The sequence below is a fragment of the Oncorhynchus tshawytscha genome, linkage group LG09, assembly GCF_018296145.1.
Source record: "Oncorhynchus tshawytscha isolate Ot180627B linkage group LG09, Otsh_v2.0, whole genome shotgun sequence".
In the NCBI taxonomy this organism is placed as follows: Eukaryota; Metazoa; Chordata; class Actinopteri; order Salmoniformes; family Salmonidae; genus Oncorhynchus; species Oncorhynchus tshawytscha.
The window spans coordinates 9,826,413-9,851,222 of NC_056437.1; the positions used below are offsets into that span (position 1 = coordinate 9,826,413).

At 43.1% G+C, this 24,810-nt stretch overlaps 1 protein-coding gene across 3 annotated transcripts in view; it reads right to left on the reverse strand.

Moving 5' to 3' along the window:
- nedd4l (NEDD4 like E3 ubiquitin protein ligase) overlaps nt 1–24,810 on the reverse strand; it is a 112,654-nt gene that overhangs the window by 81,699 nt on the left and 6,145 nt on the right. For all 3 annotated transcript variants that reach the window (XM_042326486.1, XM_042326485.1, XM_042326484.1), the window contains exons 2-4: nt 19,069–19,142; nt 5,388–5,469; nt 3,783–3,821 (exon numbers count right to left, since the gene is read on the reverse strand). In XM_042326486.1, coding sequence (XP_042182420.1) covers nt 3,783–3,821; nt 5,388–5,469; nt 19,069–19,142 — 195 coding nt within the window. The remainder of the gene's footprint in view (nt 1–3,782; nt 3,822–5,387; nt 5,470–19,068; nt 19,143–24,810) is intronic.

The window sequence follows — 24,810 nt, forward strand, 5'->3', positions numbered from 1 at the left end:
ACAAGACTAACTACCAATTGGATACCACAAAACTGGGAAGAAAAAGTGAAGAGGGAAAAAAGTATATACAGTGGGGCAAAAAAGTATTTAGTCAGCCACCAATTGTGCAAGTTCTCCCACTTAAAAAGATGAGAGAGGCCTGTAATTTTCATCATAGGTAAACTTCAACTATGACAGACAAAATGAGAAAAAGAAATCCAGAAAATCAAATTGTAGGATTTTTAATGAATTTATTTGCAAATTATGGTGGAAAATAAGTATTTGGTCACCTACAAACAAGCAAGATTTCTGGCTCTCACAGACCTGTAACTTCTTCTTTAAGAGGCTCCTCTGTCCTCCACTCGTTACCTGTATTAATGGCACCTGTTTGAACTTGTTATCAGTATAAAAGACACCTGTCCACAACCTCAAACAGTCACACTCCAAACTCCACTATGGCAAAGACCAAAGAGCTCTCAAAGGACACCAGAAACAAAATTGTAGACCTGCACCAGGCTGGGAAGAATGAATCTGCAATAGGTAAGCAGCTTGGTTTGAAGAAATCAACTGTGGGAGCAACTATTAGGAAATGGAAGAAATACAAGACCACTGATAATCTCCCTCGATCTGGGGCTCCACGCAAGATCTCACCCCGTGGGGTCAAAATGATCACAAGAACGGTAAGCAAAAATCCCAGAACCACACGGGGGGACCTAGTGAATGACCTGCAGAGAGCTGGGACCAAAGTAACAAAGCCTACCATCAATAACACGCTACGCCGCCAGGGACTCAAATCCTGCAGTGCCAGATGTGTCCCCCTGCTTAAGCCAGTACATGTCCAGGCCCGTCTGAAGTTTGCTAGAGAGCATTTGGATGATCCAGAAGAAGATTGGGAGAATGTCATATGGTCAGATGAAACCAAAATATAACTTTTTGGTAAAAACTCAACTCGTCGTGTTTGGAGGACAAAGAATGCTGCGTTGCATCCAAAGAACACCATACCTACTGTGAAGCATGGGGGTGGAAACATCATGCTTTGGGGCTGTTTTTCTGCAAAGGGACCAGGACGACTGATCCGTGTAAAGGAAAGAATGAATGGGGTCATGTATTGTGAGATTTTGAGTGAAAACCTCCTTCCATCAGCAAGGGCATTGAAGATGAAACGTGGCTGGGTCTTTCAGCATGACAATGATCCCAAACACAACGCCCGGGCAACAAAGGAGTGGCTTCGTAAGAAGCATTTCAAGGTCCTGGAGTGGCCTAGCCAGTCTCCAGATCTCAACCCCATAGAAAATCTTTGGAGGGAGTTGAAAGTCCGTCTTGCCCAGCAACAGCCCCAAAACATCACTGCTCTAGAGGAGATCTGCATGGAGGAATGGGCCAAAATACCAGCAACAGTGTGTGAAAACCTTGTGAAGGGTATATAACAAAGTATTGAGATAAACTTTTGTTATTGAACAAATACTTATTTTCCACCATAATTTGCAAATAAATTCATTAAAAATCCTACAATGTGATTTTCTGGATATTTTTTCTCATTTTGTCTGTCATAGTTGAAGTGTACATATGATGAAAATTACAGGCCTCTCTCATATTTTTAAGTGGGAGAACTTGCACAATTGGTGGCTGACTAAATACTTTTTTGCCCCACTGTATATATAAAAAATAAAATACTTCTATCAGAATACAAATATTGCATTGAAAAGACATGTCTAGATGCACTGAAGTCACATTGTAGTCAGATTGTGTTCAGATCTGGCTGATCACTGCAGGTGGTGGTCAGGGACGCTTTGTGTGCGGATTTCTCCTCAGTCTGAACACAACCAGGCTACGGAAAGGGAATACAGTGGGTGACGTCAGCAGCACTTCACCCACAAGTCTCCAGAAATGTGTGTTTTGGGAGCAAGAGGCACCTTTATTTTTTTAGGGGGGGGGAAGGAAATATTTTCCTGGGGTGTGAGGAATGATTTTGCTGGCTTCATAAATGCTAGCCAGCTAACATATTTGTAAGAAAAAAATTGTTTGGTTAAAGTTATGCTAACCTGTTGGCAATCCTTTTAACTTTGCTGGCTAGTGACAGAGGTTAGCTGGCTAGATAGCTACAGTAGTTGCCTAGTTACAGAGGTTAGCTGGCTAGCTAGCTACAGTAGTTGGCTCATACCATCATCAAGTGGTTGTTGTGTTATCAGATATAACCTGTTCCACCGTTTGCAGAATCCATACTGGCAATTGACTATAGCGCAGGAAAAGAGAATGTGGATACGGTAGACATTTAAATGTAGGTGTAGAAGCATTACGCGTACAGAACTCCATGATCAGAACTCCATGATCAGAACTCCATGATCAGAACTCCATGATCAGAACTCCATGATCAGAACTCCATGATCAGAACTCCATGATCAGAACTCCATGATCAGAACTCCATGATCAGAACTCCATGATCAGAACTCCATGATCAGAACTGCAAAAGCTGCATGAACTGTCAAGGCTAGACACGGCCTTAGAGGTAAACTGAAATCCAGGTCTGATATCTTAACTCTGGTTTTTAACCCGTGTGTCACAATAGCTTCCGGCTGCCAAACCTCAGCATGCTCTGTTGAGTGTCAGTCTCCATCTCTAATAGCTAACTGGCTAACATTAGCGCTGCAAGTAATTGCTAACACTTACCCTGAATTTAATCGCTCACACTAGGCTGCAGCTGAATGTAATCACTAACACTAGCCCTGAATGTAAATCGCTAACACTAGCCCTGAATGTAAATCGCTAACACTAGCCCTGAATGTAAATCGCTAACACTAGCCCTGAATGTAAATCGCTAACACTAGCCCTGAATGTAAATCGCTAACACTAGGCTACAGCTGAATGTAAATCGCTCACACTAGGCTACAGCTGAATGTAAATCGCTCACACTAGGCTACAGCTGAATGTAAATCGCTCACACTAGGCTACAGCTGAACGTAAATCGCTAACGCTAGCTCTGAATGTACTCGCTAACACTAGCACTGAATGAACAATTATTCCTCTAAGAATGGCCAGCTGGGTGAATCACATATGTGTGGATGGACTTGTAAACAATGCAATTGGTCCATTGGATGACATAGTTTGAGGGCTGGAAGTTTTCCATAGTAGTGTTGAATGGCAATAAAATGGGGTGTAGCAGCACCAGACCCTTGAACAAAAATGGAGAAGGACAATGATGGTATAATGTGTTTACATACAGTGCCTTCAGAAAGTATTCATACCCCTAGATACTTATTCCATATTTTGTGTTACAACCTGATTAGAAAATGGAATAAAACATAAAATAATGACAGCTCACCCATCTACACAAAATACCCCACAATGAACAAATGAAAATATGAAAATATGTTCTTAGAAATGTTTTCAAATTTATTGAAAATTAAATAGAGAAATATAATTTACAGAAGTAAATCACAGCCCTGAGTCTATACTTTGTAGATGCACTTTTGGCAGCGATTACAGCTGTGAGTGTTTCTGAGGAAGTCTCGAAGAGCTTTGCACACCGGGATTGTGCCCAATATTCTTTTGACAGTTCTTCAAGCTCTTCTTCAAGGTGTTGTTAACATGTATGGACTCAGGGAGCTAAATATTTATGCAACAACTATATTTATGACATTTGATATATATATTTATTTTTAAAAATTTTATGTTGGAGTATTTTGTGTAGAATGTTAACAAATTACAATTAAATACATTTTAATCCAACTTTGTAAAACAAAATGTGAAGAAATCCAAGGGGTTTGAATACTTTTGCAAGACACTGTAAATGTAAAGAAACTCACTCTGAAATAGAACTCCTCGTTCCATTTGGGATTTAGAGTCTGAAAGAAAAGAATAGATAAACAAGTTCAGTGAGGCTGATGAGTTGGTGCGTTTCCTGCATGCTGTGAAACAAATAGTCTACACTTTCTTTAAAATCAGTCTGTAAACTAAGTGAGAAGACTCACTTAATAACCTCTGGTTATTAAAATAAGAGACCCACCAGAATGTCAATGAAGTTTAGGAACACCACAATGTTAATTTTACAAGGTAGTCTGATTAATCTACATCCTTGATAAAGTATCATCTCTGTTAAAATAACTTCTTTGTGATATCTCCCACCATGATGGAAGTGTCTCTCTACCTCCTCTTAGACTGAGAAGACACATCATACAAATCTATTCGGATAAGGTTCCGTGCCAAACAGGAGAACCACTGCAAAATATGTTAAGAGATGGATCCAGTCCTGGGTCACCTTGCTGCTTGAGCAAAGAGAAACCCTCTATGTGGTATCTGATATTAGCAGAACGGCACTGATAAATGTGATACATCCATCGCTGTCAGGGACAATCTTTGACCTGTTTCTTAGGAGAGTTTACAATCAATCCTGGGTCCATCTCATACATTGTCTGATCTAGTATAAGTTTGGGCTTTGAGATCATAACGGACAAGGTGGACCTGATCCTAGATCAGCAATCCTTCTGAGAGACGTGTTATGAATACCGGCCCAGAATTAGCCTTATATTGCCACGAGGCACAGGTTGCACAGTGCTTTGACTGCGGCAGCAGCACACCTTCATAAACCCACAGTGACTGAAATAAAAGGGTCTTCTGCTCCACATAGCAGCACATTGTCAGCTATTTATATCCCTGCCAGGGCCATGAACAGCATACGGCTGACTTCATGGGAGGGCTAGGAAGGCTGGCTGCAGGAAGGAAGGGGATAAACTGAGTCTCTCTGGCCATCATCACAGGAGATTTACCCAGAGAGGGAGAGGATGGTGGTTGGGAATAATAATGTGGCATCCGTATTGTTTTTAATTCTGACAGGAAGGAAGATGGAAGGAATTGTCCTTCTTGTGATGTCAGGTTTCAAATCAAATAAAAAAACACCTCTATGCTATTTTTTAGCTAATTTCTTCCACAATCCTGTTAGTTAGGTTAGGCCACGCCTAGAACACGACAATATTAAGAATCCTGAAACAGGGTTTCCAAAATACCCTCAAGAGGTCCCTCAGATTGTGTGTATTATTACCTTGATATGCTGAACTCTATGAAACAGCTCCCTCTGGTGGTAAGGGAGTTCACCCACATAGCCTTATTAATATTGGGGAAAGGTGTTCACGTCAGACTACAGTAGTGTTCTGGGGCCGTCTCTAGCTGGTCCTCATCCTCCCTCTAACTGGCTTCTACACAATACAATTCACATTTGCCCAGTAGTGTAAACAGCAAACAGGAAACACTTTCTCGGCTCAGATTCATCAACAATCAAAAAAATAACTCTGATTGTTGTTGTTTAAAAACCACAGGACATAAGAAGGAAACGCCAGAGGATTAGATAACAAACTACAGACAAAGACTTCCTGATCAATTGATAAAAATCAAACATTATTGTGCCCAGGGGTTACCTTTTTAATGGTTTTAGTCTGGACTAAGGCAAGCTCTCTGTTCTCCTCCGCAAGGTAGAGAGACAGCTTGACATAGGGATCACTGCAGAGAGAGAAGGGAAAAGAAGAGACTATTATTAAGACATGATGATGAGACCTTCATGCTCAAGGTAATGACAGCAAAGGGCTACTGTCTCAAGACAGTGTGCTGCAGGGGTGACGCCTGGGCCTGTGGCCAGGGGTGACGCCTGGGCCTGTGGCCAGGGGTGACGCCTGGGCCTGTGGCCAGGGGTGACGCCTGGGCCTGTGGCCAGGGGTGACGCCTGGGCCTGTGGCCAGGGGTGACGCCTGGGCCTGTGGCCAGGGGTGACGCCTGGGCCTGTGGCCAGGGGTGACGCCTGGGCCTGTGGCCAGGGGTGACGCCTGGGCCGACGCCTGGGCCTGTGGCAACGCATGGGCCTGAATGCGAGGCCTTGAGGCATTACAGTAACTCCTAGGTTTTTGAACCGAGTGACATGCCGATTGTGCTTCTACAAGCATTCATCAAAGAGGGTGTGTGTGTGTGTGTGTGTAAGAGAGAGAGAGACAGAGCAGTGGCCAATGAGACTCCCGTCTGTAGCAGCGATACAGTACAGACACAGGGGCCAAGGAGCCTCTCAGTCTGCAACACAGTATTTCCATTGTTTAGTCAAGAAGGATCAGACTTTGACATAAACACACAATTAGACTCAGCAGCAGGGAGACTTTAATTAGTAATTGAGGGCTGGAGAGCAGCCATGATCTTGTTGTTCTTGCTCTCCCTTGAGAGTCTTCCTCCCCTCGAGGCAGAGGAGGAGACTGTCTGGGGCACCAGGCAAGCTCTTCTGAGGAAGCAGGGTAATAGCCTAGCTACAGATGATCTCTCTAAAAACCAAACCACAGAGATTTCTGCTCAGTTTTTAGCAACTATAATAAAACAAGCCTGATATATATATATATATATTCTTTTTAAAGCACAAAATGCACGCACACACACACTTCTATTTTAAGCCTCAGTGTTTGTCAATAAAACAGAGGGTAATTCAGCTGGGTGTAGTCCAATGTCATGAATGTACACATGGAAGCAGTTTCGCTGCCTCTGTGGTATCTGTTACCAAGTTAGAATTTCAGGTTTGTGAAACTGACTGCCTGTTTTGTTGAGTGATTGAAGCTGGCAGTACAGGACTACTGACCAGGCAGGCTCCTGATGTCACAGTGATTTAGCTGAGTCAGGAGTAGTAAGGACAGGCAATATAGTGGGTTTGAGCCTGTGTGGCCTGGTACACTGTCTGAACAGTATTTACATGAGTCTTTATAACACATTTGGTTCATATTTTGTTACTTGTAATGACAGAACAATGAGACTATAGAGCAGTGTTTCCGTTACCCGGTAATTGCCGGCTTTTGGCCACCAAAAAATTAAAAGACAAATAAAATTGTCTAAATTGACTGGGAGAAAGAAAAAAAATACTGGCTAGCAGGTCTTGGGGGTATGATGTAAAATGCTAACCTAACCTGTTATTGTAATGGTGAGAGGTTAACATGTCTTGGGTGTATGATATAAAACACTAACCTACCCTGTTATTGTAATGGTGAGAGGTTAGCATGTCTTGGGGGTATGATAGAAAACACTAACCTACCCTGTTATTGTAATGGTGAGAGGTTAGCATGTCTTGGGTGTATGATATAAAACACTAACCTACCCTGTTATTGTAATGGTGAGAGGTTAGCATGTCTTGGGGGTATGATATAAAACACTAACCTACCCTGTTATTGTAATGGTGAGAGGTTAGCATGTCTTGGGTGTATGATATAAAACACTAACCTACCCTGTTATTGTAATGGTGAGAGGTTAGCATGTCTTGGGGGTATGATATAAAACACTAACCTACCCTGTTATTGTAATGGTGAGAGGTTAGCATGTCTTGGGGGTATGATAGAAAATGCTATCCCACACCACTTTACGCTGTGAGCTGGAGACAGTATGCATTTTGAAAACATACTTAATTGCTTGAACCCTTAACATTTTACTTCATATTATGAGGCATGTCTTACCTTGCTTGAAAATCTGACTATAAAATAATTGCCTCCATGTTTTTTATGAAGACTGAATTGGCAGCGTGTGAGTTTGGGGAAGCATTCAACTTATCTTACTAGGGATGCACAATATAAGTTCATGAATATATCGGAATCGGATGATATTAGTTAAAAATTGCAACATCGGTATCAGCCCGATGTCTAGTTGGGTGCAAAACCGATGTCAAAGCTGCAGTGCATATCTATATAACGTAATGATGCCACGGAAAATGTTGTGCTACACGTGCAACACAGCATTCCCAACCTAGCCCACAATGTCTTCTGTGTGGATCGAGCAGTCATTTGAAAGAGTAAGAACATTTTCAGCGAGACAACTCAGGGGTGAAATCCATTAACGCCAAGATAATGAAATGCATTGCCCTTGACAATCAACCGTTCTCTGTCGTGGGTGATGTTGGCTTTCGCCGACTGGTGGAGCCCCGGTACACACTACCAAGTGCGCTATTTTTCAGATGTTGCCCTACCGAAGTTACACAGTAATAGAGTCTCTGCTATTAGCTTCACGACATACTATGGAATGCCGTTTGGGTCTTTGCGTGTCAAAAAAGATAAACGTCAAATAACACTATTTGAAGCATTAAGCTTTTAATTTGAGACGTAAAATAACACAGTTCTATTATAGAATGTTGTGTGTTCTGAATTTGCACGTGCAAGCCAAGCGCCACCACTACTATCAGTAGCACTGTCAAAGCTGTACAAAAAAAAATCTGTAAACAAACAAACACCGGCCACGAACGATGCGTTTACAATACCGCGTTGATAATAAAGCATTATTTGTTCGACCGCAACTTCTGGGGTAGCTAGCTAGCTTTAGCTTGGTACCTCGCTAGCACCAATACAACAAGCCTTAAAACAATGACCAGTAGAAACTGCAGTCATTTTCATTATTCTTAGCAATGATTTAGGAATCCTTCAGTAAGTATTAGCTAGGTTGCCACTTGTTGTTCACCTATTGAAATTGAACTTCAGTTCATGAAAATAAATAGCTAGCCAGCTACTTAACCCTGTTGCCCGAAGTTAACGTTATAAGCAGCCAACTAGCTTTCACCTGGCTAGTGAGGCTCGAAAGGACCGGGTTACATATTGTGAAGCTAGCCTTAATAAGGATTAGTCACAATAGTGGAATTTGGGGGTTGCCTTCAAAATAAAAGTATATCATTGACAGTTATGCAAATGAATGCAAATAGTAGAATTATGCTATACTTTTTATTTTGAAGGCTAACAGCAAAGTCCACTGTTGTGGCTAATCCTTATTGTGGCTAGTTTCACATAAAATGGGTCCGACCACCATTAATCAAATAATAACTGTCTTGTAAATTAGGGTTATTTTAGATGACACCTAGCTATATAGTTAGCTAGCTAACTAGAGCTACTGAAACAGATTGTAGCTTTGCTATGTTTTTGGGGAAGAACATTGATGCAAACAATGAGCTAGCTAGCTTTAAAAATAAAAATTTAAAAGGCCAGCACTGTAGGTTCCTGGAATTAAAAACATTGTTTGTGGCTGGTGATTGCTTGTTTGTAGATTTTTTTGTACAGCTTTGACAGTGCTCCTGTACCTTTTGATACGCAAAGACCCAAACGGTGTTCCATAGTATGTGGTGAAGCTAATAGCAGTGATGCTATTACTGAGTGCAGTCATTTTCATTATTCTTAGCAATGATTTAGGAATCCTTGTGAGTAGGTATTAGCTAGGATGCCACTTGTTGTTCGCCAATTGAAATAACAACCAATGACGACAGCCTAGAGAGAGGAGGTGAGGGTCCTGGGAGTGGTGCCAGGAAAATAACCTCTCACTCAATGTCAACAAAACAAAGGAGCTGGACTTCAGGAAAGAGCAAAGGGAGCACACCCCTATCCACATTGACAGGACAGCAGTGGAGCAGGTGGAAAGTTTCACAGACAGACAGTGTGGATCAGAAGGCGCAACAGCGCCTCTTCTACCTCAAGAGGTTGAAGAAATTTGTCTTGGCACCTAAAACCCTCAAACTTTTACAGACGCACAATTGAGAGCATCCTGTCGGGCTGTATCACCTCTCCAGAGGGTGGTGCGGTCTGCCCAACGCATCATCGGGGGCAAACTACCTGCCCTCCAGGACACCTAAAGCACACAATGTCACAGGAAGGCCAAAAAGAAAATCAAAGACAACAACCACCCGACCCACTGTCTGTTCACCTGGCAAGGTCAGTACAGGTGCATCAAAGCTGAGACTGAGCGACTGAAAAACAGCTTCTATGTCAAGGCCATCAGACTGTTAAATAGCCATCACTAGGCGGCTTCCACCCAGTTACGTAACCCTGCACCTTAGAGGCTACTGCCCCATATAAACTCAGCGAAAGAAGAAATGTCCTCTCACTGTCAACTGCGTTTATTTTCAGCAAGCTTAACATGTGTAAAAAATTGTATGAACGTAAGATTCAACAACTGAGACATTCCACAGACATGTGACTAACATAAATGGAATAATGTGTCCCTGAACAAAGGGGGGTCAAAATAAAAAGTAACAGTCAGTATCTGTGTGAGTACTATAGTGCATCACCTCCTCATGGACTGCACCAGATTTGCCAGTTCTTGCTGTGAGATGTTACCCCACTCTTCCACCAAGGCACCTTCAAGTTCCCAGACATTTCTGGGGGTAGTGGCCCTAATCCTCACCCTCCGATCCAACAGGTCCCAGACGTGTTCAATGGGATTGAGATCCGGGCTCTTCGCTGGCCATGGCAGAACACTGGCATTCCTGTCTTGCAGGAAATCACGCACAGAACGAGCAGTATGGCTGGTGGCATTGTCATGCTGGAGGGTCATGTCAGGACAAGCCTGCAGGAAGGGTACCACATGAGGGAGAATGTCTTCCCTGTAACGCACAGCATTGAGATTGCCTGCAATGACAGCAAGCACAGTCCGATGATGCTGTGACACACCTTCCCCAGACCATGATGGACCCTCCACGTCCAAATCGATCACGCTCCAGAGTACAGGCCTTGGTGTAATGCTCATTCCTTCGACAATAAACACAAATCCGACCATCACCCCTGGTGAGACAAAACCGCGACTCGTCAGTGAAGAGCACTTTTTGCCAGTCCTGCCTGGTCCAGTGACGGTGGGTTTGTGCCCATAGGCAATGTTTTTGCCGGGGATGTCTGGTGAGAACCTGCCTTACAAAAGGCCTACAAGCCCTCAATCCAGCCTCTCAGGCTATTGCGGACAGTCTGATCACTGATGGAGGGATTGTGCGTTCCTGGTGTAACTCAGGCAGTTGTTGTTGCCATCCTGTACCTGTCCCACAGGTGTGATGTTCAGATGTACCGATCCTGGGCAGGTGTTGTTACATGTGGTCTGCCACTGCAAGGACAATCAGTTGTCTGTCCTGTCTCCCTGTATTGCTGCCTTAGGCATCTCACAGTATGGACATTGCAATTTATTGCCCTCACCACATCTGCAGTCCTCATGCCTCCTTGCAGCATGCCTAAGGCACGTTCACACAGATGAGCAGGGACCCTGAGCATCTTTCTTTTGGTGTTTTTCCAGAGTTAGTAGAAAGGCCTCTTTAGTGACCTACATTTTCATAACTGTAACCTTAATTGCCTACCGTCTATAAACTGTTAGTGTCTTAACGACCGTTCCACAGGTGCATGTTCATTAATTGTTTATGGTTCATTGAAAAAGCATGGGAAACAGTGTTTAAACCCATTACAATAAGCATGGGAAACAGTGTTTAAACCCATTACAATAAGCATTGGAAACAGTGTTTAAACCCATTACAATGAAGATCTGTGAAGTTATTTGGATGTTTACGTATTATCTTTGAAAGACAGGGTCCTGAAAAAGGGACGTTTCTTTTTTTGCTGAGTGTACATAGACTTAAAATCACTGGCCACGTTCATATTGGAACACTAGTCACTTAATAATGATAACATATTTTTGCTTTACTCATCTCATATGTATATTTGAATTCTATTCTACTGTATTTAGTATTTTAATACCACTCTGACATTGGTCGTCTTAATATTTATATATTTCTTAATTCCATTATTTTACTTTTAGCTTGTGTGTATTGATGTCAATTGTTAGATATTACTGCACTGTTGGAGCTAGAAACACAAGCATTTTGCGACACCCGCAATAACATTTGCTAAATGTGTGTGTTACAAATTAAATTTGATTTGAGATAGGCTTTGCAACAGCTCTACTAAGGGGTTAATGTGTGGCAGTGTTATCCCTTGAATGGGGGGTGGCCATTTTTATATACATATACAGTTGAAGTCGAAAGTTTACATACACCTTAGCCAAATACATTTAAACTCAGTTTTTCACAATTCCTGACATTTAATCCGAGTAAAAATTCCCTGTCTTTGGTCAGTTAGGATCACCACTTTATTTTAAGAATGTGAAATGTCAAAATAATAGTATAGGGAACGATTTATTTCGGCTTTTATTTCTTTCATCACATTCCCAGTGGGTCAGAAGTTATTATACACTCAATTAGTGTTTGGTAGCATTGCCTATAAATTGTTTAACTTGGGTCAAACGTTTCGGGTGGCCATCCACAAGCTTCCCACAATAAATTGGGTGAATTTTGGCCCATTCCTCCTGACAAAGCTGGTGTAACTGAGTCAGGTTTGTAGGCCTCCTTGCTCACACACGCTTTCTCAGTTCTGCCCACAAATTTTTCATAGGATTGAGGTCAGAGCTTTATGATGGCCACTCCAATACCTGTACTTTGTTGTCCTTAAGCCATAACTTTGGAAGTATGCTTGGGGCCATTGTCCCTTTGGAAGACCCATTTGCGACCAAGCTTTATCTTCCTGACTGATGTCTTAAGATGTTGCTTCAATATATCCACATAATTTTCCTGCCTCATGATGTCATCTATTTTGTGAAGTGCACCAGTCCCACCTGCAGCAAAGTACACCCCCTTTTACATCCAAACATAACGATGGTCATTATGGCCAAACAGTTATCAGACCAGAGAACATTTCTCCAAAAAGTACAATCTTTGTCCCCATGTCTAGTCGCAAACCGTTGTCTGGCTTTTTTATGGCGGTTTTGGAGCAGTGGATTCTACCTTGCTGAGCGGCCTTTCAGGATATGTCAATATAGGATTAGTTTTACTGTGGATATAGATACTTTTGTACCTGTTTCCTCCTGCATCTTCACAAGGTCCTTTGTTGTTGTTCTGGGATTGATTTGCACTTTCGCACCAAAGTACGTTCATCTCTAGGAGACAGAACGCGTCTCCTTCCTGAGCGGTATGCGTACTATTGTTTGTACAGATGAACGTGGTACCATCAGGTCGTTTGGAAATTGCTCCCAAGGATGAACCAGACTTGTGGAGGTCTACACAATTTTTTTCTGAGGTCTTGGCTGATTTCTTTTGATTTTCCCATGATGTCAAGCAAAGTGGCACTCAGTGTGAAGGTAGACCTTGAAATAGATCCACAGGTACACCTCCAATTGACTCAAATTATGTCAATTAGCCTATCAGAAGCTTCTAAAGCCATGACATAATTTTCTGGAATTTTCCAAGCTATTTAAAGGCACAGTCAACTTAGTGTAAGTAAACTTCTGACCCACTGGAATTGTGATACAGTGAATTATAAGTTAAATATTGTCTGTAAACAATTACTTTTGTCATGCACAAAGTAGATGTCCTAACTGACTTGCCAAAACTATATTTTGTTAACAAGAAATGTGGAGTGGTTGAAAAATGAGTTTTAATGACTCCAACCTAAGTGTATGTAAACATCCGACTTCAACTGTACACACACACACAAAATGGGGAAACCCTGTTGTGTGGGATCCACTACACAGTTGTCCTGTGTGGCCCAGTTGGTAGAGCATGGAGCTTGCAACAAACAGGAGTGTGGGTTCATTCCCACAGTAGACAAGTACGAAAATGCATGCACTCACTACTGTAAGTCGCTCTGGATAAGTCAGCTAGTTATTGCTTTTCCATGGGCATTGACTTATTCTAATCGAGCCTTTCACTGGAACAGGCCCAGTCCACACCTTTTACGTGAAGACGCCGCCGGAAAAGGGGACGCAGATCGGGGATCCTTCTGAGAATCCGTAGGCGAGTGACTAAACTCCCAATGCCTTCCATTATTCTTGCTAACGTGCAATCGTTAGAAAATAAAATGGATGACCTACCATTAAGATTATCCTACCAACGGGACATTAAAAACTGTAACATCTTATATTTCACCGAGACGTGGCTGAACGAAGAAACGGACAATATAGAGCTGGCGGGATTTCCATGCACTGGCAGAACAGACAGTACCTCTGGTAAAACGAGGGGTGGGGGTGTGTGTCTATTTGTCAATAACAGCTTGTGCGCAATATTATAATATTAAAGAAGTCTCGAGGTACCTTACGAAAAGCTGAGGTCAAGTACATTATGAAAAGCTGTTGATCAGACTATCTATATTATTCGTAGCTTTCTATTTACCACCACAGAATGAAGCTGGCACTAAGACCGCTCTCAACCAACTCGAAGGCCATAAGCAAAGAAGAAAATGCTCACCCAGAAGCGGCGCTCCTAGTGGCCGGGAACTTAAATGCAGGCAAACAAATCAGTTTTACCAAATTTTTCCCTACATGTCACATGTGCAAACAAGGGGGGAAAAAAATCCTAGACCACCTTTACTCCACAAACAGAGGTGCATACAAAGCTGACCACAATTCTATCCTCCTGATTCCTGCTTACAAGCAAAAACTAAAGCAGGAAGTACCAGTGACGCGCTCAATACAGAAGTGGGTAGATGACGCGGATGCTACACTTTAGGACTGTTTTGCTAGCACAGACTGGAATATGTTCCGGGATTCATCCAATGGAATTGAGAAATACACCACCTCAGTCATCAGCTTCATCAATAAGTGCATCGATGACGTCGTCCCCACAGTGACTGTACGTACATATCCCAACCAGAAGCCATGGATTACAGGCAACATCCGCATCGAGCTAAGGGCTAGAGCTGCCGCTTTCAAAGAGTGGGAGACTAATCCGGACACATATAAGAAATCCCGCTATGCCCTCAGACGAACCATCAAACAAGCAAACTTAAACCTGTATTGACGCTTTGAATCCTACTACACCGGCTCTGATGCTCGTCGGATGTGGCAGGGCTTGAAAACTATTAGGGACACCCAGACGCGAGCTGCCCAGTGACGCGAGCCTACCAGACAAGCTAAATGCCTTTTATGCTCGCTTCGAGGCAAGCAACACTGAAGAATGCGCGAGAGCACCAGCTGTTCTGGATGACTGTGTGATAACGCTCACGGTAGCTGATGTGAACAAAACCTTTAAAACAGGTCAACATTCACAATGGACCAGACGGATTACCAGGACGTGTACTAAATAGCATGCGCAGACCAACTGACAAGTGTCTTCACCGAAATACCTACATGTTTCAAGCAGCCCACCATTGTCCCTGTGCCCAAGGAAGCGAAGGTAACCTGCCTAAATAATTACAGCCCGTGGAACTCATGTCGGTAGCCATGAAGTGCTTTGACCCTAGACACACTCAAATTCACATCCTCAAAAAGGTTCTACAGCTACACCATGGAGAGCATCGTGACCGGTTGCATCACCGCCTGGTATGACAACTGCTCGGCATGGCGCTACAGAGGGTAGTGCGAATGACCCAGTACATCACTGGGGCCAAGCTTACTGCCATCCAGGACCTATAGAATAGGTGGTGTCAGAGGAAAGTCCATAAAAGAGACTCCAGTCATCCAAGTTATAAACTGTTTTCTCTGCTAGCGCATGGCAAGCGGTACCGGAGCACCAAGTCTAGGACCAAAAGGCTCCTCAACAGCTTCTACCCCCAAGCCATTAGACTGCAGAACAATTCATAAAAATCACCACAGGACAATTTACATTGACACACCCCCTCTTGTACACTGCTGCTACTCACTGTTTGTTACCTATGCATAGTCACTTCGCCCCCACCTACATGTACAGATTACCTCAACTAGCCTGTACCCCTGCACACTGATATAGCCTCATTATTTGATTTTCTTATTTTGTTACTTTTTACTTTAGTCTACTTGGTAAATATCTTCTTCTTCTTGAACTGCACTGTTGGTTAAGGGCTTGTAAGTCAGCATTTCACGGTGAAGTATACACTTGTTGTATTCGGTGCATGTGGCAAATACAGTTTGATTTGACTAGATAACCATTCTGGTAATACTAATGTGTAATCTCTGGTCTAGTGAGGACTTTGTTCCTTTCCAGCTGTTTCACGGGGGGAAATCATTCTGAGAGGAAGGGAAAAAGATATTGGAGAAATAGAATAGGTTAGGCCAAAAGGATCCAAACCAGAGTAACCTAGGCTGTATGTATCTGACTGAGGGTAGAGGGTAGTGCGTACGGCCCAGTACATCACTGGGGCCAAGCTTCCTGATATCCAGGACCTATATACTAGGCAGTGGTGTCAGAGGAAGTCCAAAACCTGGTCAAAGACTCCAGTCACCCAAGTCATAGACTGCTCTCTCTGCTACCGCACGGCAAGTGGTACCGGAGCGCCAAGTCTAGGTCCAAAAGACTCCTTGACAGCTTCTACCCCCCCAAGCAATAAGACTGCTGAACAACTAATCAAATGGCACAGGGACTATTTACATTGACCCCCCCTTCATTTCTACACTGCTGCTACTCGCTGTTTATTATCTATGCATAGTCACTTTACAAATTACCTCGACTAACTTGTACCCCCCACACATTTACTCAGTACTGGTACCCCCTGTATATAATCTCGTTATTGTTATGTAATTTTCTTGTGTTACTTTTTGATTTTATATATTTTTATCCTTTAGTTTATTTAGTAAATATTTTCTTTACTATTTCTTGAACTGCATTGTTGGTTAAGGGCTTGTAAGCATTTCACAGTAAGGTTGTATTCGGCGCATGTGACAAATAAAATGCGATTTGATTTTCATTTGATGTAGGCCTGTAGCAGAGCCTGGGGAGAGGGGCTGTATGTAGGTCTGTGCCAGAGCCTGGGGAGAGAGGCTGTATGTAGGCCTGTACCAGAGCCTGGGGAGAGAGGCTGTATGTAGGTCTGTAGCAGAGCCTGGGGAGGGGCTGTATGTAGGTCTGCAGAGCCTGGGGAGAGGGGCTGTAGGTCTGTAGCAGAGCCTGGGGAGAGGGGCTGTATGTAGGTCTGTAGCAGAGCCTGGGGAGAGGGGCTGTATGTAGGTCTGTAGCAGAGCCTGGGGAGAGGGGCTGTATGTAGGTCTGTAGCAGAGCCTGGGGAGAGGGGCTGTATGTAGGTCTGTAGCAGAGCCTGGGCAGAGAGGGGCTGTATGTAGGTCTGTAGCAGAGCCAGAGCCTGGGCTGGGGAGAGGGGCTGTATGTAGGTCTGTAGCAGAGCCAGAGCCTGGAGCCAGAGAGGGGCTGTATGTAGGTCTGTACCAGAGCCTGGGCAGAGGGGCTGTATGTAGGCCTGTAGCAGAGCCTGGGCAGAGGGGCTGTATGTAGGTCTGTAGCAGAGCCTGGGGAGAGGGGCTGTATGTAGGTCTGTACCAGAGCCTGGGGAGAGGGGCTGTATGTAGGTCTGTAGCAGAGCCTGGGGAGAGGGGCTGTATGTAGGTCTGTAGCAGAGCCTGGGGAGAGGGGCTGTATGTAGGTCTGTAGCAGAGCCTGGGGAGAGGGGCTGTATGTAGGTATGTAGCAGAGCCTGGGGAGAGGGGCTGTATGTAGGTCTGTAGCAGAGCCTGGGGAGAGAGGCTGTATGTAGGTCTGTAGCAGAGCCTGGGGAGAGGGGCTGTATGTAGGTCTGTAGCAGAGCCTGGGCAGAGGGGCTGTATGTAGGTCTGTAGCAGAGCCTGGGCAGAGGGGCTGTATGTAGGTCTGTACCAGAGCCTGGGCAGAGGGGCTGTATGTAGGTCTGTACCAGAGCCTGGGCAGAGGGGCTGTATGTAGGCCTGTAGCAGAGCCTGGGCAGAGGGGCTGTATGTAGGTCTGTAGCAGAGCCTGGGGAGAGGGGCTGTATGTAGGTCTGTACCAGAGCCTGGGGAGAGGGGCTGTATGTAGGTCTGTAGCAGAGCCTGGGGAGAGGGGCTGTATGTAGGTCTGTAGCAGAGCCTGGGGAGAGGGGCTGTATGTAGGTCTGTAGCAGAGCCTGGGGAGAGGGGCTGTATGTAGGTCTGTAGCAGAGCCTGGGGAGAGGGGCTGTATGTAGGTATGTAGCAGAGCCTGGGGAGAGGGGCTGCATGTAGGTCTGTAGCAGAGCCTGGGGAGAGGGGCTGCATGTAGGTCTGTAGCAGAGCCTGGGCAGAGGGGCTGTATGTAGGTCTGTAGCAGAGCCTGGGCAGAGGGGCTGTATGTAGGTCTGTAGCAGAGCCTGGGCAGAGGGGCTGCATGTAGGTCTGTAGCAGAGCCTGGGCAGAGGGGCTGTATGTAGGTCTGTAGCAGAGCCTGGGGAGAGGGGCTGTATGTAGGTCTGTAGCAGAGCCTGGGGAGAGGGGCTGTATGTAGGTCTGTAGCAGAGCCTGGGGAGAGGGGCTGTATGTAGGTCTGTAGCAGAGCCCCTGAACAAGGCAGTTAACCCACTGTTCCCCGGTAGGCCATCATTGTAAATAAGAATTTGTTCATAACTGACTTGCCTAGTTAATACTGAACAAAAATATAGAAATGTATCTACCCCTCCAACTACAGCCATTATAGAACCCTGGCTCTTTGTGAATGCCTCTGCATATCAGCGCATGTAATCCACCAACAAGTAGAGTTAACTGTGCGTCCCAGATGGAACCCTATTCCCTATATAAATGCACTACTGTGCACTACTATTGTGGTGCACTACTATTGTGGTGCACGAATAGGGAGCCATTTGGGACACAACTCACTAGAAGGCCTTGCTACACTCCACGGAACACAAACAATAGAGTAGAGTAGAAAATGTTTAACTTTAAAAAAAAGGGAGGGCGCGCTTTAGAAAGCTAATGAGTGATTGTGTTGTTTTCTTTTGCAATGGTCAGGAGGGCATTGGAATTCACTAGAAACAACACACAGATCTTACACAATGGAGCATGAAGCAACAGATACGCAGGTTAGTTATCTTATCCATGCGTCTTCACAGGATGGTTTTCTATATTACCACGATTATACAGGGAGAACTGCTTTAAAGCAACTCCTTTGATCCCTGTCTGCATTTAAGCACAAAGAAAATAGGCCGTCTGTTTAAATTAACCTTTTAAATCTTGTCAGCATAAAAGCACATTTAAATTGTTAAGCTTTTATTTAAAACATTTTCAAAAAGGGGGAGGAGGGGGACAAAGCTCACGCACAATTTCTCAAAAGAAAACCTTGGTAGAAATCCATGGGTAAAATGGATATGACTATACCTCATTTTCTCTTAACTTATGGATCTGGGTCATGTGACTTGGAAGTAAAGTCAGTTTAGTAATCATTGAGAACATTTGGCTCAAGGTTTACTAATCTAGGTTTGGTTCAAAGTTTACTAATCTAGGTTTGGCTCAAGGTTTACTAGTCTAGGTTTGGCGCAATGTCTTTGGAATGTTCTAGAGAATTCAACAGGGCAGCAGTGGTAGCCAAACACACAGAAACACAGCCTAGCTCATGCTCACCTGGCTCCGATAATGTCTTTCTTTGCCAGATCAATGCCTGCCACAACCTTGACACGGAGAACTCTGGTTTCATTCTGCAAAAGAAACATTTAAAACAAACATGTTATAATAAAAACATATTTTATCACACAACAGTCGAAATGATTTGAATGGATACCATTGTTGGCGGCCTCAGTCTGCCTTCGAAGTAGTAGTGTTAGTGTTAGATAGTAGTGTTAGATAACTGTGGCTGTATTTTTCATCGTATAGCTTGTTATCCATCTGCTTTTTTCTTTATGGTGAGTAAACATGTCGTCGGTGCTTTTATTTCCCTGACTGATCAAAACTCATTTTTCTCCATGCTGTCTCGTCTCTCTTGCAGCAGACATATAGAGAGCAATATGTTTGGAACATCGAATCACAATACATATTCACCTAGTGTACAAAACATTAAGAACACCTTCCTAAGATTGAGTTGAACTGCCTCAATTTGTCAGGGCATGGACTATACAGGGTGTTGAAAGCGTTCCACATGGATGCTGGCCCATGTTGACTCCAATGCTTCCGACAGTTGTGTCAAGTTGGCTGGATATCCTTTGGGTGATGGACCATTCTAGATACACAAGGGAAACTGTTGAGCGTGAAAAACCCGGCAGCATTGCAGTTCTTGACACGCTCAAACTGGTGTGCCTGGCACCTACTACCATACCCTGTTCAAAGGCACTTAAATCTGTTGTCCTGCCCATTCACTCTGAATGGCACACATACACAATCCATGTCTCAATTGTCTCAAGGCTTAAAAATCATTCTTTAACCGGTCTCCTCCCCTTCATCTACACTGATTGAAGTGGATTTAACAAGTGGAGGGATCATAGCTTTCACCTGACCTATGTTATGTAAAGAGCAGGTGTCCTTAATGGTTTTGTACACAGTGTAAAATCTTGAGAATCGCAATACATATCGTATCAGCACCTAAGTATTGTGATAATATCGTATGGTGAGGTCCATGGCCATTCTCAGCCCTACTTGCTCTTCACTCTCACTGAAGACTGACTGGGATTATCAGGAATGTATATAGCCCATTAGCCTACCCTTTGGCCAGTATCAGTCAAAAGTTTGGACACCTACTCATTTAAGGGTTTTTCTTTATTTTTTTAATTGTAAAATAAGTGAAGTCATCAAAACTATGAAACAACACATTTGGAATCATGTAGTAACCAAAGGTTTTCAAATCAAAATATATTTGAGATGAGATTCTTCAAAGTAGCCATCCTTTGCCTTGATGACAGTTTCGCATCCTCTTGGCATTCTCTCAACCAGCTTCACCTGGAATGCTTTTCCAACAGTCTTGAAGGAGTTCCCTACTCCGAACGTGCTCTTCCCCTATTCAACTGACAGGGTAGTATTTTTTCCCACTGTGTTTAAGCAGAGTGAGTTCTCCAATCAGCCGAGCCAACAGTGCCAGTCACAAACAAAGGCATACGAGCTGCCAACCAGGTCAATAGTACCTGTAGTAAGGTGTGGTACAGTAAACTACTTTGAGCAACCTTTCCCACGTACCTTCATTCATGTGTGTCGTCTATCTCTAAGTTGCCTTACCGGTGAAGAACACATGACACAGTCCCTGTCCAATCTAGGCCTCTCTCCTCCTCATAATAGAGGTAGGTAGTGTTACAACTAGCTTTCAAATTAGACAGGGTAGGGTGTCTTGGTGAAATTCTTGCCTATGAGTCTTAATTCAAAGTTTATTGGTGGAGTAAACAGTTTTGCAAATGTTATCGCAGGTGCAGCGAAATGCTTATGTTTCTAGCTACAACAGAGCAGCAAAATCTAGCATTACAATAATAATACACACATCATCCAAAAGTTTATAAAAAAATTAAGACATATCAGAATGAGCAGTATCTAACAGAGAAATATCTGAGTGCGGAAAAAAATTATACACTGAGTATACAAAATATTAAGAACACCTGCTCTTTCCATGAAAGACTGACCAAGTGAATCCAGATGAAAGCTTTGATCCCTTATTGATGTCACCAGTTAAATCCACTTCAACCAGTGTAGATGAAGGGGAGGAGACAGGTTAAAATAAGGATTTTTAAGCCTTGAGACACGGATTGTGTATTTATGCCATTCAGAGGGTAAATGGGCAAGCCAAAAATATTTAAGTGCCTTTGAACAGGGTATGGTAGTAGGTGCCAGGCGCAGGGGTTTGTGTTAAGAACTGCAACGCTGCTGGGTTTTTCATGCACAGCAGTTTCATGTGTATCAAGAATGGTCCACCACCCAAAGGACATCCAGCAAAGTAGACAACTGTGTGAAGTACTGGAGTCAACATGGGCCAGCATCTCTGTGGAATACTTGACACCTTGTAGAGTCCATGATCCAACCAATTGAGGCTGTTCTGAAGGCAAAAGATGAAACAAAATTGTAATCACGAAACTGGGGAGAAAAAGGGGGTACATTTTTGTTTTATATTTATATCAAATCTTAACTTTACACTTGTTGTATTTGGCGCATGTGACAAACTTTACCATGAAATGTTTACTTACAAGCCATTAACCAAAAGTGCAGTGAAAGAAGGAAATATTTACCAAGTAGACTAAAATAATAATAATAAAAATTAACACAATAAGAAAAACAGAACAGAGCAAACTGGCCCTAACCAGAATAGAAAGAGTGGGAGGCCCCGGTGCAAGAGGACAAGTACATTAGAGTGTCTAGTTTGAAAAATATACGCGACACAAGTCCTCAACTGGCAGCTTCATTAAATAGTACCCGCAAAACACGTCAACCGGCAACTCCGGGATGCTGGCCTTCTAGGCAGAGTTGCAAAGAAAAAGTCATCTCAGACTGGCGAATAACAACACAAAAAAAAAAGATTATGGTGGCCAAAATAACACAGACACTGGACAGAGGAACTCTGCCTAGAAGACCAGCATCCCGGAGTTGCCTCTTCACTGTTGACGTTGAGACTGGTGTTTTGCGGGTACTAATTAATGAAGCTGCCAGTTGAGGACTTGTGAGGCGTCTGTTTCTCAAACTAGACACCAATGTACTTGTCCTCTTGCTCAGTTGTGCACCGGGGCCTCCCACTCTTTCTATTCTGGTTAGAGCCTGTTTGCGCTGTTCTGTGAAGGGAGTAGGACACAGCGTTGTACGAGATCTTCAGTTTCTTGGCAATTTCTCATATGGAATAGCCTTCATTTCTCAGAACAAGAATAGACTGATGAGTTTCATTAGAAAAGGTCTTTGTTTCTGGCCATTTTGAGCCTGTAATCAAACCCACAAATGTTGATGTGCCAGATACTCAACTAGTCTAAAGAAGGCCAGTTTTATTGCTTCTTTAAATCAGGACAAAAGTTTGCAGCTATGCTAACAATTGCAAAAGGGTTTTCTAATGATCAATTAGCCTTTTAAAATGATCAACTTGGATTAGCTAACACAACGTGCCATTGGAACACAGGAGTGATGGTTGCTGATAATGGGCCTCTGTACACCTATGTAGATATTACATTTTCTTTTTTTATTAAAAAAGCCATTTCCAGCTACAATAAACATTAACAATGTCTACACTGTATTTCTGATAAATGTTGTGTTATTTTCTTTCAAAAACGCTTTTCTTTCAAAAACAAGAACATTTCTAAGTGACCCCAAACATTTGAACGGTAGTGTATGTATGTATGTATGTATATATATGTATATATATATATATATATATACACACACACACATATTTTTTTTAAGTGTACACAACTCCCGAGTGGCGTAGCGGTCTAAGGCACTGCATCGTCACTACAGATCCTGGTTTGATCCCAGGCCGGGCGCAATGCACTCTGACACAATCGCCAAGTGTACAGTGTTTCCACCATCACGTTGGTGCAGCTTGCTTCCGGGTTAAGCGAGCATTGTGTCAAGAAGTTCACTGGTGAAAGACTGGCTACGGCTTCTTTAAAGCATTACTTAAATAACTGTGGTTGGCTTCCAGAGGGAATTTAGGAATTTTCCAAGTACAGAAGCTATGCCATCTCCCGGGACTCTGACAGGATGCTCTCTAAGAATACCTTTAAGGGAAGGTGTGTGAAATCTGCAGGCTACTTCAGTTGTAAAACAGACTCCCTCTACAATCCCAGAACAGAGAAAACTTGTTTATGATGAGAAATTGGTAGTAGGGTAGCTTAACTTCACCCCATATTTGATACTGATTAATGACATTCAATTGAATACGTCAATTAGGCAATAGCTAGGTTTCCATCCAATTGGAGACAGATTTTAATATGAATATTCAAACCTCTGCATAAAAACAATACACCCATATTACCACCTGAGTTGTTTCAATCAAATGGACTCTTTGCAGATAAAAGGCTGTGCGTGGTGACATAGCGCACATAAAAACACCTTTTGCAGCTCAATTCCCAAGCACAGAATTTTAAAAAAAGTTATTCGGTACATGGGAGTTGAAGTGGTTTACATTTTCAACACTACTGATGATTCGTTCACAAAAATAATGTTGCATTATATAGCGAGTGTGCCCACTGGTATCGTCACGTGCGCTCTAGCCAACAGCGATATCTATGCTCTGTTGGCTAGAGCGCAGGTATAACCTATATGAGATTTTAATGAACCAAAAAAAATATATATATATATATATTTTTAGCTTGTCTGCCGTCAGCCAAGCATCGATTATCATGTCAACAGAATAAGACCCTCTGTATCTAATGGAAAGAATCACCTTGCACTTTCACCAACCTGTGAAGTTCATCGTAACTTATTTCATCTGTAGCCTAATAAACAGCATGCTTTCCACACGAGTCAGAGTGAAGATCACACACACACACACCACATAAATGGACACACACACACACCACATAAATGGAGTGACTCCAAGTTTACTTCCATTTGGATGTTATATCAGTATTTGCGCACAAAGCGTCTCCACCGTGTTCTCACATCATTCATTTTACCGACACAAAAATCACACCATGTGGAACAGACATTATCTGTCTGCATTCATAACCTTTTACCATAACGTTCAGTTTCCATCACAGCTGTCGTGATTATTTATATATACCATATGTATGACTTTACTTGGATAAAAACTGTGGATGGAAATGTGATTAGTGATAATTGAAATAGTGTCACCATGAACACTCAGTGAATAACAATAAGGAGTAAAAATAACATGGCTATATACAGGATGTAGAAAATAACATGGCTATATTCAGGGAGTACATGTACCAAGTCGATGTGCTGGGGTACGAGGTAATAACATGGCTATATTCAGGGAGTACATGTACCAAGTTGATGTGCTGGGGTAGGAGGTAATAACATGGCTATATTCAGGGAGTACATGTACCAAGTCGATGTGCTGGGGTATGGGGAGTAATAACATGGCTATATACAGGAGTACATGTACCAAGTTGATGTGCTGGGGTAGGAGGTAATAACATGGCTATATTCAGGAGTACATGTACCAAGTTGATGTGCTGGGGTAGGAGGTAATAACATGGCTATATTCAGGGAGTACATTCATGTGCTGGGGGAGGTAATACATGCTATATTCAGGGAGTACATGTACCAAGTTGATGTGCTGGGGTAGGAGGTAATAACATGGCTATATTCAGGGAGTACATGTACCAAGTTGATGTGCTGGGGTAGGAGGTAATAACATGGCTATATACAGGGAGTACATGTACCAAGTTGATGTGCTGGGGTACGAGGTAATAACATGGCTATATACAGGGAGTACATGTACCAAGTCGA